This window comes from Fulvia fulva, chromosome 10 (assembly GCF_020509005.1).
Source record: "Fulvia fulva chromosome 10, complete sequence".
NCBI lineage: Eukaryota > Fungi > Ascomycota > Dothideomycetes > Mycosphaerellales > Mycosphaerellaceae > Fulvia > Fulvia fulva.
Window position 1 is genome coordinate 339,633 of NC_063021.1, and position 16,906 is coordinate 356,538.

The 16,906-nt window shown below is 51.7% G+C and overlaps 2 protein-coding genes across 2 annotated transcripts; both read right to left on the bottom strand.

The window, feature by feature from the left end:
• Positions 1-9,557: 9,557 nt before the first annotated feature.
• Positions 9,558-11,759, bottom strand: CLAFUR5_11733 (ATP-dependent RNA helicase HAS1; the record flags this gene model as incomplete). Its single annotated transcript, XM_047910881.1, has 2 exons — positions 9,558-9,791; positions 9,849-11,759. The coding sequence occupies 2 exons, from the start codon at positions 11,757-11,759 to the stop codon at positions 9,558-9,560; spliced, it is 2,145 nt and encodes a 714-aa protein (XP_047767513.1).
• Positions 11,760-12,296: 537 nt separating this feature from the next.
• Positions 12,297-16,040, bottom strand: CLAFUR5_11734 (uncharacterized protein; the record flags this gene model as incomplete). The annotated part of the gene is made up of 1 exon (XM_047910882.1): positions 12,297-16,040. The coding sequence occupies one exon, from the start codon at positions 16,038-16,040 to the stop codon at positions 12,297-12,299; it is 3,744 nt and encodes a 1,247-aa protein (XP_047767510.1).
• Between the last annotated feature and the right edge of the window lie 866 nt (positions 16,041-16,906).

The following is a 16,906-nucleotide window of genomic DNA, read 5'->3' on the forward strand; positions in this document are numbered from 1 at the left end:
CACCATCAAGCTGTTGGCTAATGCCGACCACTTTCCGCAAGAGAAGGACAAAGTCACGTACGTCTTCTCCCTCCTTCGGGGAGACGCCGCGGCTCAGGTACAACACTACATCGACAACGCTACGCAGACTATCGGCTGCCCGGACGTCCTCACCTTGATGCAGGACCTCCGTGCTGCCTTTGGTGATCCAGACCGTAGAGCCACCGCCCAGAACGCCATCCACAACCTCCTCCAGAAGAACAAGAGCTTCGCCGAGTACCTCGCGGCCTTCAACCGCGACATCGGGTTCACCGGCTACAACGAAGAGACCAAGAAGAGCACTCTCCGCCGTGGTTTGTCAGCAGAGCTTCTTCGAGCCCTCGAGGACAAGGACGTCGGTGCTATGAGCTTCCGTGAGCTCGTCGAGACCTGCCAGCGCCTCGACTCCAACATGAAACACACCGCCTCTCTCCTCGCTTCCCGTTCTCAAGGTCGTCAGCCTCGTGGTCCCGGAAGCCACTTCGCTGCTCCACTAGGCGCCGCCGCTCCTACGGCTCTCCCTCCCGTCTCTGTAGGTGACGCTATGGATCTCAGCGCTGGTGCCGCCGTCCCTCGAGTCCAGGGCCTCGTCAACGGTAAGCTCACTCCCGAAGAGAAGCTTCGCCGTCGCCAGGCCGGACTCTGCACCTACTGCGGCGGTCCAGGCCACATCGCAGCCAACTGTCCGCAGCTCGCTGCCCGTAACGCCCGCAACCCGGTTCGCGGCGCTGTCGGCGCTATCGAGCCTGCTCCTGCTGCTCCCGCTGAGCAGGAAAAAGCCTAGGTCTTCCTCATCGACGCGATGAAGACCAAGAACAACGTTTACCGAAAGTGAAGAGAGGAAAGAAGTTGAGGATCAATACAGCACAGCTAGACCTGTACGACGAGACGGGCAAGGACCACGCTTGCAAACCGTTCGTCACGAATGTAAATATCGGCTCAAAGAAACTCTCTTCTTCCAATCTCACTCTCATGGACACTGGCGCACTAGGCGAGTCTTTTATGGACTATAAACTCGCGACCTCTCTCAACCTCGAACCCCAGGAACTGAAGTACCCTCGCACCCTTGAACTCTTTGACGGCACGGAGACTACCACTGGTAAGATTACTCATGTTGTACACACGTCAATCACCCTCGGAGGCAAGCGTATGTCGATCACCAGCTTCCTTACGTCCCTACCGCATCAGAAGTTTATCCTCGGCCTCCCCTGGTTCAGACGACACCGACCTATCATCGACTGGACTTCCCTTACTGTCAGCTTCCCTCCAGAAGTTCCTCCGGCACCTCCGCCTTCTCCGCCGCCTCAGCGCGGTCCTGAGTATACCAAGATCTTCCAGGTGAACGCCGCTGCCTTCACCACTGCTGCTAAGCAGCCCAAAGCTCAAGTCTTCGCCGCCCCTCTCCGCGATATCGACATCGCCCTCGAGAAGCTCGACAAGAAGCGTACACCTACCGACCCTGCTACGAAGGTCCCTCCTTGGGCACACCACATCCTCCACGTATTCGATGCTAAAGCCGCAGACGAGCTGCCTCCTCATCGCCCTCACGACCACAAGATTGAGCTAGAAGAAGGTGCAGAGACACCGTTCGGACCGTTATATTCCATGTCCCGAGAAGAGCTTATCGTCCTCAAGAGATACCTCGAAGAGAACCTAAAGAAGGGGTTTATTCGAGCGAGCCGTTCCAGCGCTGGCAGTCCCGTCATGTTCGTCAAGAAGCCCGGCGGTGGTCTACGCTTCTGCGTAGACTACCGAGGCTTGAACGCTGTTACAAAGAAGAACCGCTACCCAATACCGTTGATTCAGGAGACGCTCGAGCGCCTCTCTAAGGCCAAGTACTTCACCAAGCTCGATGTCATCGCTGCGTTCAACAAGTTACGAATGGCAGAAGGACACGAGTATCTCACAGCCTTCCGTACTCGCTACGGGCTGTTCGAGTCGCTCGTTATGCCCTTCGGCGTTTGTAACGGGCCTAGTACCTTCCAGAACTTCATTAACGACATCCTTCAGGAGTTCCTCGATCAGTTCTGCACTGCCTACATCGACGACATCCTAGTCTACAGCGAGACCAAGGAGGAGCACCGCGAGCACGTCTGTAAGGTCCTTCAGAAGCTCGCAGACGCCGGCTTGCAGCTCGACATCGACAAGTGCGAGTTTGAGAAGACCGAAGTCAAGTTCCTTGGTTTGATCATTACCGCAGACGGCATCAAGATGGACCAAGAGAAGATCGACGCTATCGTCGAATGGGATTCTCCTACGAACGTCAAAGAGGTCCAGGGTTTCCTAGGCTTTGCCAACTTCTACCGCCGCTTCATCCACGCATTTTCGGGCGTGGTACGCCCTTTGACGAAGCTCACGCGCAAGGGTGAGAAGTTCGCCTGGACCGACGAATGCCAGGAGGCTTTTGACTTGCTCAAAGCGAAGTTTGTTAAGAACCCGCTTCTACGGCACTTCGATTTCGAACTGGAGACCCGTGTAGAGACCGACGCATCCGACGGCGTGGTGGGCGGTGTCCTGCTACAACGCCGCTCGCCTGAATCCCCCTGGTTACCTGTCGCCTTCCTCTCCAAGAAGATGACCGCTACGGAGTGTAACTACGAGATCTACGACAAGGAGCTTCTCGCCATCGTCAAAGCTTTCGAAGAGTGGCGCCCCGAGCTCGAAGGCTCTGCTATGCCCGTCCAAGTAAGCTCCGACCATAAGAACCTCGTCTACTTTATGAAGAGCAAGCTGCTCAATCGTCGCCAGGCCCGCTGGAGCGAGTTCCTCTCCCGGTTCAACTTCGTGATCTCGTACACGCCCGGCAAGGCCAACTCGATGGCCGACGCCCCTACCCGCCGCCCTGGTGACTCTCCAGTTGATCGAAGAGGGGGCCGGCAAATCGCAGGGCAACAAGTCATCAAAGAGCACAACCTCTCTTCCGAGCTTCGAGAGTACCTATCGAACGGCCAGCCTACGCTCGCCGCTTCCTTTGCTACTCTCGTGCTCGCTCCTGCCTACCTTGACGAGAGTGACGATGAATCCGAGCCTGAAGAATACGCCTCGGACGCTGAGGACTTGAACGACGATGAAGAGGGCTCAGTAACGACCGACGGCTCATCCGAATCAGACTTTGAGGGGTTTGATAATGAGGAGCAGCCCGAAGGCATTATGGCACGAGTACGAACAGCGTACGATGCCGACATAGACGCCCAAGAGTTAGTTCAGGCCCTTGGATCTGGCGCGAGGACATTCCCGGGCTTCTCGCTGTCCGAGTGCGAGCTCCAGGAAGGTGTCGTCTACTTCCGTAAGAAGCTTTACGTACCGCAGCCCGAAGGCTCTAATATCCGAGCTGAGATTCTTCAAATCATCCACGACTCCGCCTCTGGGGGTCACCCAGGCGTAGCCAAGACCCACAAGCTCCTCGCTAGGTGTTACTGGTGGCCGCATTCCTGGAAGGACGTCCGCCGCTACGTGCTGAACTGCGCTACTTGCCGAAGAGCCAAAGCTAACCGCCACCGTCCCCACGGTCTCTTGCACCCTCTCCCGGCTCCTGATCGTCCGTGGAAGCACATCACTATGGACTTTATCACCGATCTTCCTCACGGCAAGACCTTTAGCGGCGTGAAAGCAAAGGCCCTTCTAGTGATCGTGGACCGTCACTCCAAGGACCGGTACATGATCCCGTGCTGGAGCATGACCGCAAAGGAGACTGCTCGCTTGTTCTACGAATTCGTCTGGCGCTTTCAAGGCCTCCCGGATAGCATCACCTCTGACAGAGGCACCCAGTTCATCTCGCACTTCTGGAAGCGTCTGTGTGCTATCCTGGGCATCAAGCATAACCTCTCGACCAGTTTTCAGCCACAGACCGACGGCCAGACCGAAATTACGAACGCTATCCTCGAGCAGGTCCTTCGTTGCTTCGTCGACTACCACCAGAAGGATTGGCCTCAGCATATCCCTGCGGTGGAGTTCGCTACTCGTAACTGGGACTCGGAGACTACTGGCTACTCTCCCTTCTATACTACGAGAGGTTACCACCCTCGTACAGGCATGGAACCAGAAGAACCTCTCCCGCCTACCGAAGACGCAAACGAGCAAGCAGCAGACGCGTTCGCTACTATGCTCTCACAGATCCATGAAGAAGTTCACGACGAGATGGTGTACGCACAAGCAATCTACGAGGATCAAGCCAATCGTCGTCGCCAGCCAGCTCCCGACTACCAAGTAGGCGATATGGTCTACCTCAACTCTAAGAACATCAAGACGGACCGCCCCTCCAAGAAGCTGAACTGGAAGAACCTAGGTCCTTTTGAGATCACCGAGCGTATCAGTTCACACGCCTACCGTCTAGCTCTTCCTGCGAACATGAAGATCCACGACGTCTTCCATCCCGTACGCCTTCGGCCGTCGGCTGAGGACCCATTCCCGAACCAAAACCAAGACATGCTAGGTCCTCCCGATGAAGTAGAAGTCGACGAGCCTATTAACCTACCTTCTGACGACTATGCCGTCCGCAAGATCCGGGGAATCCGCGCAGAGCCTAACGACGTTGAAGGACTACCGCCGATCAAGTATGAAGTCGAATGGCAAGGTTGCCCTGAGTGGGATACCTCATGGGAACCTATCCAACATATCATCTTCAATCGTCAAGCAATCGAAGAATACCACGCCCGCGCAGACGGCCCAGAAGTCAACATCGGCAGGCTCTTCGAATCTGAGCTCTTCGACGGGGCTTACCAATGGTGTATCGACCATGACATCAGGCCTAGGCCTGGTACTGAAGCTGAACATCCTCGATATGTGGAACTACTACGGCTTCGTAGGAACTCAGCTTTGTTCGGGGGGGCTACTGTCATGGTCTCCCCACAGAGTGTACAGAAGGTGGGGACAGAAGAGCCTCAGAGCGCTCAGAAGTCGTCAAGAAGTGACAGTCCAGCTTGGTGTGTGAGCGCCAAGAATCACATGCCCCGCAACATTCACTACGGGACCCAGCCCTCCAAATTCACCCCTCTACCAAACTTTGAAGCACGTGGAAGACTCGGAACGTAGGGCAGGTTGGAATAAGGTTTTGAGCAAAGCTGCTGAGCGCGGCTTCGCACGGGTTAGCCCTGTTGATGCGGGGACACGCACTCGCGAGGGTCGCGTATAAATATCTGGCCTTCCCCAGGCCTCTCTTGCTTTCTTCGTCTTTTGTTTTGTGTAGCAATCATACCATACCCTTTTGCATCTGCACTTCGCACCTGCATTCTCGCTTTCACCCTTACATCTCACAGGCCAGGCTCTCGCCCTGACACTAATATTTGTATCCTAGCCTAGAGACTACGCCCTAAAAAGGCCTATAGATGTCAATAGAGATAAGGGCTAGCCTCTCCCCTTTCCTCTCTATAGTAGGTCCTTTAAACTTCCTTATGTTTATAAGGGAGCAGACCTTATAATTCTAGTGTTTAGAAGGAACAGGAATAGGATCTTTCTTATTAGTAACTCTATATAGGTTTCTTAGTAGTCCCTTACTAAGGTGTATATATCTTCTATACTATAGCTCCTACTAATCTTCGGACTTAGTATTAGCTATAGCGGTACCGTCACGTTCTTAAGAGAGTATACTAGCATACTATAGCTTAAGAATTTCCGAGATCGAGTAGATAAACGGTACTCCTCCTCGAAGTTTAGTCTAGACAACGGGTTTACTAGACAAGGGTTTTAGGGTGAGACTAGGTAGTTAGATAGCAAACTGTTAGCTAAACTAATTCTACGAAACAAGACTAACTCTAAGGCTAGGAACAAACAGGACATTTTCTAAGACAATTTACTTTCTAGAAGGACCACCTATTACTACACTTCCTATATATGTAGCTTGTAGATAGCCACCCCTAGCCTTGATCTACATCCTCTTTTAAAGAGGCTTTAGTGTCCTAAATAGTGAATCTTAGTCAGTTATATATAATGATATATAAGAGTCAAGTAACCACTCGGACGAGGGGTACTTACCTTTGGCTTCTATAGTAGAATAGGCAACCTCATTAACATCATTATCTTCTAATAGTATCTTAGGGTCTAATACGTCTTCCTAGGTCGTATAGACCCTTATAGGCTTACTAGAGGAGGCCTTTGGCTTGCGGCTCTCCTTTATCTACTTTATAAGGTCCGTTATTACCTTAAGGACATCACGAAGGTTTAGTAATAATAACCTCCTACGAGGTAGTAACGGTTATCTCTTAGTAGGGTAGGTAATCCTAGCTAGTTTGTCCTTGTTCCTAATAGCCTACTAAGCTATAGAAAGGTATAGGCACTTACTTATAAAATGGTCACCACCGTAGAGATAGTACGTAAGCTTGCCCTAGAAACCCTTCTTAGCGAATATAGCTGTCTGTTAAGATGTAGCATCTCAAAGGAAGTCAACAATCAGGAAGTGATCTGGCAGCCTGAGGCATCCACAATGACTCAGCTTGTAGGGAGATACCTTCTCTCCCCTTTAGCTTAGATAGACATCTAACACAATCAACATATTGGTTCCTGATATATTGCTACATGCTCGTGCTATTAGTCAGTTGAAGATTGATCTCTTACTCCACTCCGCTGCCATCCACCCGTACCTGTTTCAACACTGTCCCTTAATAAATCATTGATTCTTGCTTCTCCCTAAGAATTACAAGAATGTCTTATAGTAAGAGATTCACCTAGGCATCAATTGCATCGCGAATTAAGCCAAATGAGTCTAGTAGAGCTACTAAGAGTTGCTGGATCTTTCTGTCCTTAGTCTTAATGTCTTAGAACTAAGGCGAGATTGAAATAGCCCTCCTTATAATTAAGCTAAGCTCCTACTAGGCGTTATCTATTAACTGGTCCTCTATTATCACGAAATTAGTATATTGCTAAAGCAAACTTCTTCTAGTAGCGAGAAGTCTTCTCTTATATTTAGCTTTAGCCTATTCCTATAACTCCTTCGTATACCGGATCTCGTATATTATCTCTTAGTCATCTGTCGACAGACAGATATATATCTTATATAGGGCCGTTACACTGTGCCGTCTATATAATGCCTTCCTTATCGCTTGATCTAAAGGAAGGGATGACTCCGATAATATAGAGGGTGTCGCTATAGATAGGGTTATAGCGGTAATGTCCGTAATAATGTCTTCGAGGACCTAGTTAACCTACTTTAATACTAGGTGTATTCTTATTAGCTTGAACTATGTTTTGTAGTTCTCTCTTATTAGAATAGGTGCTACTCTCTTTCTTATAAACCTAGTCTCGTTCTCTATTTTTTGTAAGTTAAGGGACAGGTTAGCTACCCTTAGGTAAAAGGATATATTCGGTCGTACGCGATTAGATCGAAATAGGATAAAACGAACGCGAGGTTAATAGCGGAGAGGATAGCTATCCGCCGGGAAGGGGAGGAAAGTTAAAGGATCGTATTAGTACTAAGACACTATAGCGTAACTCTCTTAGTAGAGGGGGTTTCTAAGACACTACGGCTCTCTTAGAATAAATAGTTAGTCGATACGAACGCGATGTCCGGAGAGCGACTCTTCTTAGTAAGCTCGCCTACTTGTCTAGGATATTAGTATAGGCTCCCTAACTCGGAGTCTAATAGTGCCTTACTAGGCTCTTTTACGTCTTATATATACCTATAGTACGGCTATAGCTTCCTATATAATACGGGTACGGCCTCTAGTCTGCCTTCCTTTTGTTCTAAAGAGGAATAACTCTAATACGACTTTATCGAGGGTAAAATACCGAGTTACTAACCCGGGCTTATAACCTATTAAATAGGTACGAGTTACGTAGTAGTAGAAGACAGCGGATTATACGAAAGACAAAGAAGGACCTAATAGGATAGCGTATATCTATATATAGTATCGCTAGTATTAGTATAGGTAGATACTAGGTGTCCGGATGTTTACTAGCCTATAGGCTAGTAAACCCTAGTTACGTAATCTAGTTATATAACACACCTATACCTATATACTTGTCCTACGGCCTATATATTCTTAATACGTAGGTAGGTAAAGTTATCTAGTAGGGGAGTTATACGGCTCCTAGTTAGCCTAAGCGACCTAATAAAGGTCCTAATACTCCTAGTTTAACGGGTAGTCTCCTACCTACGCTAGATCTGCTCCTAATAGTCTAGGTCGACTATAAAGTTAGAGATCTACGTAATTATGTCGTCGAAATCGCCGTGCCTAAGATAAGGGGGCTTTAGGCGCGTTTCTTTAATAGCTTTAAACTATAACTAGTTAAAGTCGCTACCGACGAAGCTACTAACGAGCTCTAGTTTCTCTAGGTCGGAAAGGCGTCGTTTAATAATCTATTTCTTATTTAGGCTAATCTAGGCTCTAATAGACGATATCTAGTTAAGGTACTCGTCGTTCTAAGCGTTAGACTTTAGAATAGGGGGATCCCCTATCCTAGGCGCCTTGCCTCTACTAGCTAGCTCGTTATATAGGCCGAAGTTATCTTCGTCTAGGTAGTCCGCCCTATCTATCTCCGCGTCGCTATCGCGGTTAGGGCGGCGGTACGACCGAGTAGCTAGGGGTATAGCCTAAGTGGCCCTAAAGGTATCGTTTAGGCTAGTAGGCTAAGCCGCGTAGTTATTACCTAGGGCGCGACTATAGGCTAGGCCCTCTCTGACTAGATAAGTAGCGAAACCTTACTAATCCGGTAGGTAATAACCGCCTTGATTAGGGTATTAGTTAGTGTCCTCTATACTAAAGGTTTGAGTAGCCCGCCCCGTTCGTAGGAGCTGAGATAAGGTTAGTAAGGTTACCTCGCTTAGCTTTAGTACTAAGGTCCGACTAAGGCGTAAGTTAGAGACTTATAGCTTAGGAGACTCACTTATAGGCTGATTTAACCTAATAGAAAGGCTGAAAGGAAGGGAAGCTACCAGATGTGAGAACCTTGGCGAGTGTGAATCTGAGATATAGGAAAGCTACCTGAGAAAACTCTAAATACAAAGCTGAGCGCCAAGCCGGCGGTGTGTTCGGATAAGAACGTCACAACTCTTTCCAACGTGGTTCGATGCAGACATTCAAGGTTGAACGATACAACGCGGCCGCGAGTGGGGCTGCACCACACTTTCCCAATCGATACGATCATGCAAGGTACACAGTTGGACACGACGGACACGACGGACTCTGTCCGTAGTGCATGGATTTGAACCCGAGCTTTGTAAAGTCAAAGTCTTCTAATGACCTCTTCGGGTTTCATATCGAATCTACCGGCGGAGAATATGTCCAGCTTGAGCGAAGTAAGATCGATGCATCCATAGAGACGAATGTCTCGATCTCCCGCGTCTCGACCTCGGGATGCTGTCGAAAGGCTGGAAATGTGAAAGGTTTGACGTTGCAGGCACCTACCAATCCATCAATGATCGCAACTGCCGAGACCGTCTCCTCAGCCCGATGAGTGATCTTGAAGCAAAATTCTCGACGTTCATGGCAGTCTCGCGACCAGCAATCCCTACCACTATAATCATCGTCGATGTACAATACTTCACACACCACCCCACCACCGCGCGCGCCATCCATCAACACACCCCGACCACATCACCATCCACCTCACTGCCTCCTCTTCCCCTGACTAAACTTCTGCTTCGGCTGACTTCCATACGCCCTCCTCGCCTGATCCGGCTTCTTCATGCTTGCTCCCAGGTTAATATCGACCTTCGGCGGCACGGCAAACCCAAATCCCTTCGCGACCTTCTTCAGATCGAGGCTGTAGATATTGAAGACGGAGCGGAGAGAATGTGATGCGTAGGCTTGGAGGTATGAGCGGTAGCCATCTTTGGCGGACTGTGAGGGCGATGTTAGCGTTTGTTTCTAAGCAGGATGAGTGCGACGTGGACATACCTTGTTGAGATAGTAGTTCTTGCCAATCAACATCTCGAGCTGACTCTGAATATCCAAAATCTTCTTCGGCGGGATCTCGAACTCCACCAGCGGGACCTTGGCTTCCTTCAAATGATTCAAGAACCCAACCTCGCTCGGCTGGAGGAACATCAACGACTTGCCCTTCGCATTGGCGCCCCGTGCTGTTCGTCCGACACGGTGGATATAGTCTCGCGGGTCATCAGGTGGGTCGAACTGCACGATCCAGTCCACGGCGGGAATGTCAAGACCTCGTGCTGCGACGTCTGTGCAGATCAGGGTGCCGTGCTTCGCGTTGCAGAATTCGAAGAATGTGTTGGTGCGCTTTTGTTGTTTCTGCTTGCCGTGTAAATCGAGTACTGGTAGGTCGATGTAGTTGAGGAGTTCCGAGTAGTACTTGACGCAGTTGCAACTGCTAAAGAAGACGATGATCTTCTTGTTCGGGTGGCGTTTCAAAAAGGTGAAGAGGAGACGGAATCGCATGTCGGAGTCGCACATGACATATCCCTGCTCGAGTCCGGCCACGGTACTGTGCTCTTCTGCGTGGTCGACGTTGATGAAAAGTGGTCCCGGTCGTAACGATATCCGTGCCAGATCCTCGACCTTCGTAGTCTGTGTCGCAGAGAAAAGCATTGTCTGTCGATCTTCTTTGGGCAGAATCTTCACAATCTGGCGCATCTCATCTTCGAACCCAACCTCCAGGATGCGGTCCGCCTCATCGATGACAAGTGCCTTGACGTTCTTGAACACGAACCCTTGTGTGTTCTGCAAATGATCAAGTAGCCGTCCAGGTGTCGCAATGAGCAAATTCACACCCTTCGCGAGCTTCTCAGCCTCTGCTCTTCGATTCGCACCACCAATGACAATGCCAAACGTCTGCGAGTGATGCTCCATCAACTCTCGTGCCACACCAAAGATCTGCAGCGCAAGCTCTCTCGTAGGCGACACCACAATCACACCAGTGCCATTTCGCGGCTTGAAACGCAGCGAGTGCAGCATTTCCACTGCGGGTATCAAGAATGCCAACGTCTTTCCAGAGCCCGTTTTGGCCGCTCCAAGCACGTCTCTGCCAGCTAAAAGCGGTGGAATACCTCGTCGCTGGATCTCGGTCATGGTGTCGAATGGCATGTCGGTGATGGCCTTCATCGTTCGCTCGGAGAGGTTCAGCTCGGTGAACTTTTGCGGTTCGGCTTTCGTTTCTGGCAGAGAGACGCCCAACGCTGAGGGTAGGTCGGAAGGTGCGCCCAGGTCGCCATTGGTGTGTGTTTCTGCGGCATCATCCTTCTCGTCGTCTTGCTCTTCGGCGTCGCCGTTGACTTTCACATCGTCGCCGCCATCTTCATTCTCAGACTCGAAGCCTGTGAAGTCGTCTTCTACTACTTCCGCCTCCGCGCCAGCAGCCGCATCTTTCAGTTCCTGATTGACCTGCTCTTCGGCGCCAATCTCTTCTTCGTGTGCTTCTTGCGGCTCTTCTTCTTCGACCTGCTCTTTCTCCTTCCTGCGCTCTTTCTTGTCCTTCTTATCCTTCTTCGACTTCTTCTTCTTCGGCTCTTCCCTCTCATCCACCTCCACACCATTCGTTTCCGCCCCCACCTCCGCCTTCACCTTGTTCGCCTTCGGCGCCTTCGACGACTGCACCTCAGGTTTATCATCCTCCTCCGCCACATCCACCTGCTTGCGCTTTTTATGCTCCTTCTTCGCTTTCTTCCTCGCCTGCGCCTCAACCTCTTGGTCCTCCGCCTCGTCGGCCTCGGGTGATGGTAGCGCGCCAGACATCAGGGCAGGCTTATTGCTATGCTTTCGCTTTCGCTTCTGCGTCGAGTCGGAGATGAATTCTTTGGACATTGTGAGGTTGTGCGGATAGAGATGCGACAAGGAAGACATGCTGCACATAATGCTGCGACAATGCTGGGAAACCCAGAACTTTTTTGGAGGGAAGATCTTTCCGCCGAGGGCCAAGAGTTCGTAGAGAAACAGCAGGGATAAGAAGTCTAAATCTAAGGGTGGGACTTGCCGAGAGCCGACGAAATCTCCCACGGAAAGAACATCGATGGCGATGGCGATGGCCCACGTCTGTCTCATGATATGTGACTACACACACAGTGACAAACAGCCAAGCGTGACAGCCATCAGCAACAGCGCAATCTCGGCAAGCTGACCAAGGAACATCGTCAAGGCAAGAATCATCATACCAGCTATGTAGCATAAAAGGCGCATCGCGTTTGTGCTTCCTGGGGTATCACTATGTTTGTCCTGTTCCACCTACAACGCCATCACCACCCATCTCATGAAACCCATGGTGAATGCCTCATACCGAATAGCCGTGAGCCATGTTCCTCCTTTTGATATGCGCCTGTGTTCGCCCGTGATAATGATACATTGCGCCGATTTCTGCTCCTTTCCTTCCTAAATCGAACGTCTAACATCGGACTAACGCCGACGTTGTGCTGTGTAGTTGATGTGCTGCGAGGGATCATGAGTGACACCGAAGAGGTATGCCAATTCTTGAACACCGAGACGACCCAGCTGTGCAGCCTGCTGCTCGTCGAGTGCCTCGGAGATGAGCGCTCGCTTCTTTTCCTGCAGAGCGATGATGCGATCTTCGACTGTGTCCTTGATCAAGAGGCGGTGCACCTTGACCTCGCGACGCTGGCCGAGACGGTGAGCGCGATCAATGGCTTGTTCCTCGATGTAAGGATTCCAGAAAGGATCGAGGATGATGACTTGGCTGGCCATGTTGAGGTTCAGACCCGCGTTTCCAGCCTTGAGCGAGACCAGCATGACGCGAACGTTCTTGCGTGGGTCACGGAAGTCATCAACCGCATCGCCTCGCATCGCCGCTGACATGCTTCCGTCGTATCGGCGGTAGCCAATGCCAGCTTGATCGATGGGTACCTCGAGAAGATCCAGCAACGATGTCCACTGACTGAAGATGAGGACCTGCTCTCCCTCCTTGTCATCCATAATCTCGCTGAGGATTTCCATCGTCTTGTCGATCTTGGCTGAGCTTTGCCAGTCTTTCCTTAGACGACGCAGATACTTCTTCTTGGCTGCCTTGTTCCGTGTCGCTTGCTTCTTGAGCTCGGCTAGAGTCACGGTCGACTTGATCTTCTTGCCCTTCTTCTTGGCCTTGCCTTTTCCTTTCTTGTCCTTATTCTTCCCCTTGGCTTTCGACGATGGTCCAGCAACATCTCCTTCTTGATTCGTGCTCTCTTTCTTCACAGGCTTAACATCCAAGTCATCATCCGTTTCGTCGTCATCATCTGCCTGTTCAGGCTCTTCGTCATCGTCGACAATGAAATCTTTCAGATCCGCACCGTCATCGTCGCCATCTGACTCGACCTCAGTGTCACTGTCGTCCTCTGTCTCGCTCTCATTATGATCATGTGCGCCCTCTGCCTCGCGTTCGGCCTCGGTAAGCATCTCGGGCCAGTGTACGCGCTTGAAGCTGTTGAAATCTGTGAGACGCTTCGCATCAATCTGACCTCGACACGTCGGACATCGTGCACCCCGACCCTCGTCGCCATGTTGCACGGCGTTGGCCGGATCTGCGATCTTCGAGAAACACTCTGAGCAAGTGTCATGCCCACATGGTATGAATATCGCGGGGTTAGTGGTAACATCATAGCACACTGGGCACTCAAAATTGCCATCCGATTCCTTGATCCGCGCCACGACTGGATCTGCTAGCTGCTTCGCAAGCTCAACCAGCTGATCTACTCCAAGGTCGGCAGCAGCCGCAACGCCGAAGTCCTTGAGAAGATGCGGGTGACAACATGCCTGGCGCAGACGAAGCAACAGTACAAGGATTGCAGAATACTGTGTGCCGACAGTACCTTTCCTGAGGTACTTGTTGAATTGAAGTTGAGTCCTCTCTTCGATTGACCTATAGAAGGTACGTTCTTCTTCATCGAACTCTGGGTTGTCGATGAGCACGTACTTCTCCGGCAAGACCAAGATCGGCTTGCCTTCAAAGGTGCTTTTCTTGGTGCGGCGCAACATGACAGACTTGCACACCGCTTGAAGCATGCGCATTGCCTTGTTGCGGGTGTTTTCGTTCTGTTGGCGCAGAGGCATGTTGATCTCCAATCTGAACTTCTCCCACTGGCAGTAGGGCTTGACGCGCAAGAATTTGAGCAGCGAGTAAAATTCTTCAACGTTGTTCATCATCGGTGTGCCAGTGACGCAGAAACGATACGTTGCGTTGATCATGCTGGCAGCTTTGGAAGTCTGCGTGCTGCGGTTCTTAATGCATTGAGCTTCGTCCAGGATGATGCGGTACCACTTAGCTTCTGGGTCGAGGAATACGCATCTCTCGGCCGGATATGGCCGAGCACCTGGGTCTGCTCTCTGACGAAGGCGAAACTTCTCCATCTTCTTCAATTCCGAGGCAATACTACCGTAAGTAGTAAGGACTACGTCGTAAGCGCGCAGATCGTGGAAGCTTTTTGCTTTCTTCTGGCCGTGGTGGGTGAAGACGGTGAGCTGATACCGACCAAGTTTAAGCCTGTTCTGGATCTCTTGCTTCCATTGTCTCATGAGAGCGACTGGAGCGACGATCAATGTTGTCTTGCATCGTAGATCCTGCGACTTCCGAGTGACGATCAAGGACAACATCTGGATAGTCTTCCCGAGACCCATGTCATCGGCCAAAATGCCACCTTTGTTCGTGCCTTCCTCGCACTTCTGCAGCCATGTTAAGCCGAGTTCCTGGTACTTGTGTAGCTCCACATTCATGTCCTCAGGTGTACGGACTCTGAGGTGTGCAGGCATCTCTTCGTCAGGTCGGATGTTCTCGAGCATGGCCTGAATCTCCTCCTTGGACTTGCCAGGGTCGTAATTCGAGAACATGTCGTAGCGTGAGTTGTACAGATCTTGGTTATTGGAGTACATGCCTGGTATTTGTCGTATTCCCCCGAACACCACTTCATCGTCGTCATCATCATCACTGTCGAGCTCGAGTGGCCGCGTGCTGTTAGAGCCATAGACGAGGTTGCTGAGCTCGTCCAGTCCGCCTTGCATGCTGCCGACAACGTTCTGCAACCACGAAGTGCTGGGGTTGTTGTTGACCGAGCCATTGCCGTACACGAATTGGTTGTTAGCCTGATTCGGAGCTGGGAATGTGCCAGGCATTTGCATTGTAGTTGGCATTTGCATCGTAGTCTGCGGCTGTGTGTACTGATGTAAAGAGCGGAGATTATTGCTGCTTGGCGTGAATCGGGTAGGTGCAATTTCAGTGATCTCGTCATCCTCGCTGTCACTACCAGTGAGGTCGACCAGTGCAGTGTGCTGCCTCGAGCGTTGCGGCAGTTGTAGCTGTGCTGCAGAGCCAAACTCGGACTTTAGAGCGTGTGGTGGGTCATGCTCTGCTTGTGGCTGATGAGCATGGTGGTACCCCGTGGGTGGGGCAGGCAGGTAGCTGTGAGCGGCAGAGGAAGAAGACTCTGCTTGCGCAGGCGGCGGTCGTTGATAGCTTCCGTTGTAGTTTAGCGTAGTCTGCACGTTCGGCCGCGTGGATGAAGAGGCGAAAGCATGTGATGAAGGCGCCGACTGCGACATTTGTCGCGCAAATGCCTCATCTCTCTGCTGCTGGTCTCGCCGTCGTTGTGCTGCGGCAAAACTCGCCGCCTGTGATGCTCGCATGCGATCGACTGGTCTGTCAGCAAAGTCATATGAGCCGTCCGAGGAAGCAGGTGTGCCGGCGTTGGATGGCTCGGGCGTAGGCCGCTTGGAGGCGTGTTCGAAGGGATGCATAAAGGCCGACTGTGTGCGCGCGCGTTTCGTGCCACTGCTGTTTCCGATGCCATGTTGGTATGAGTCGGCGCGAGGAGATGACATGGCGTGGGAGTTGTCCATGGGTGGATTGCTCATGACACCGACGTTGCTGTGGTTGCTCTGCGGCCGGCCGTCCATAGCAGTTTGCCACCAGCCATCGTGAGTCTGTTGAGCGGAGCCAGGATGTGCATCGTGAGTACTGCTGCTGCTGCCGTGACTATGTGGACGCGATCCGGATCGCATGGCGTCAAGTTGGCTCTGGAAGTGGGCCATGTCTGCTTCGATGCGTTGGAGATTGGCGTGGTAATCATCGGCGCCGGGGTCCAGAGTCTCTTGGAGGATGCGTTGAAAAGCGATTTCCTCCTCGATCTCCTGCTCGGTCTGGTATTCCAGTTCCATGATGAGGTGATGTCGACGGTGCAAGTGAGAAGATGCGAAGGCGCCTCTGTGCCTCAGCGGGGCGGCGGTGAGGTGTACGGTGTGTGCGATGCAGGTTCTAGCGCATGTCGTGCAGGCAGCGGGGCGAACGAGGGAATCTGCGGCAACACTGGCAGGTCAAGGCGGTGGTGGTTGCACCCGATATCCGATATCGCACCAGAGCAGTCACGACAGCTGTCGACGGCGGATATATGCTCGTCGGTCGCGGCAATGGGTGTTGACGTGTGGTACGAGAGACGAGACGTGGCGGACGGTGTTGATGTAGGGCAGGGCAGCAGGCAGTCGTGGAAGTCTTCAAACGCAGTCCTCAAATGGGCATGTCAACCGACGCGACCGCGATTCGGCAGGGATTTTACCTTCATCATCATCATCATCATCATCATCATCATCATCATCATCATCATCATCATCACCATCATATGGGACATGCTGCCATTCACCTTCGTCCCCCCGTATATTCAATGGCAGTACAGCGTTGATGCTGCCACGTTTCCGCACCGCCGTCGACCCCGCTACAAAGATGTGCGGCTTTCCGGATTGCCAGGATAGCGGAACGCCGTAGTACTTCGCAATGGCTTCATCGTCGTGCGCCGCATCGAGGACATCTAGACACGGCGTGGTCCCGTAAAGACAGGTTTCCGGTATCATTGCACTCCCGACACATGTTGAGATGTCGATGCGGTCGGACCTTGGCCGAAGAACAGCGGATGGATGAATCGCAGAACAGTGATGGGTCTCGTCAGCATTCTATGTGTATCTGAACGATGCCTTGTCGCAGACGTCGCAGAACAAAGCACGACACACAATAATGGCTGTCACCAGATCCG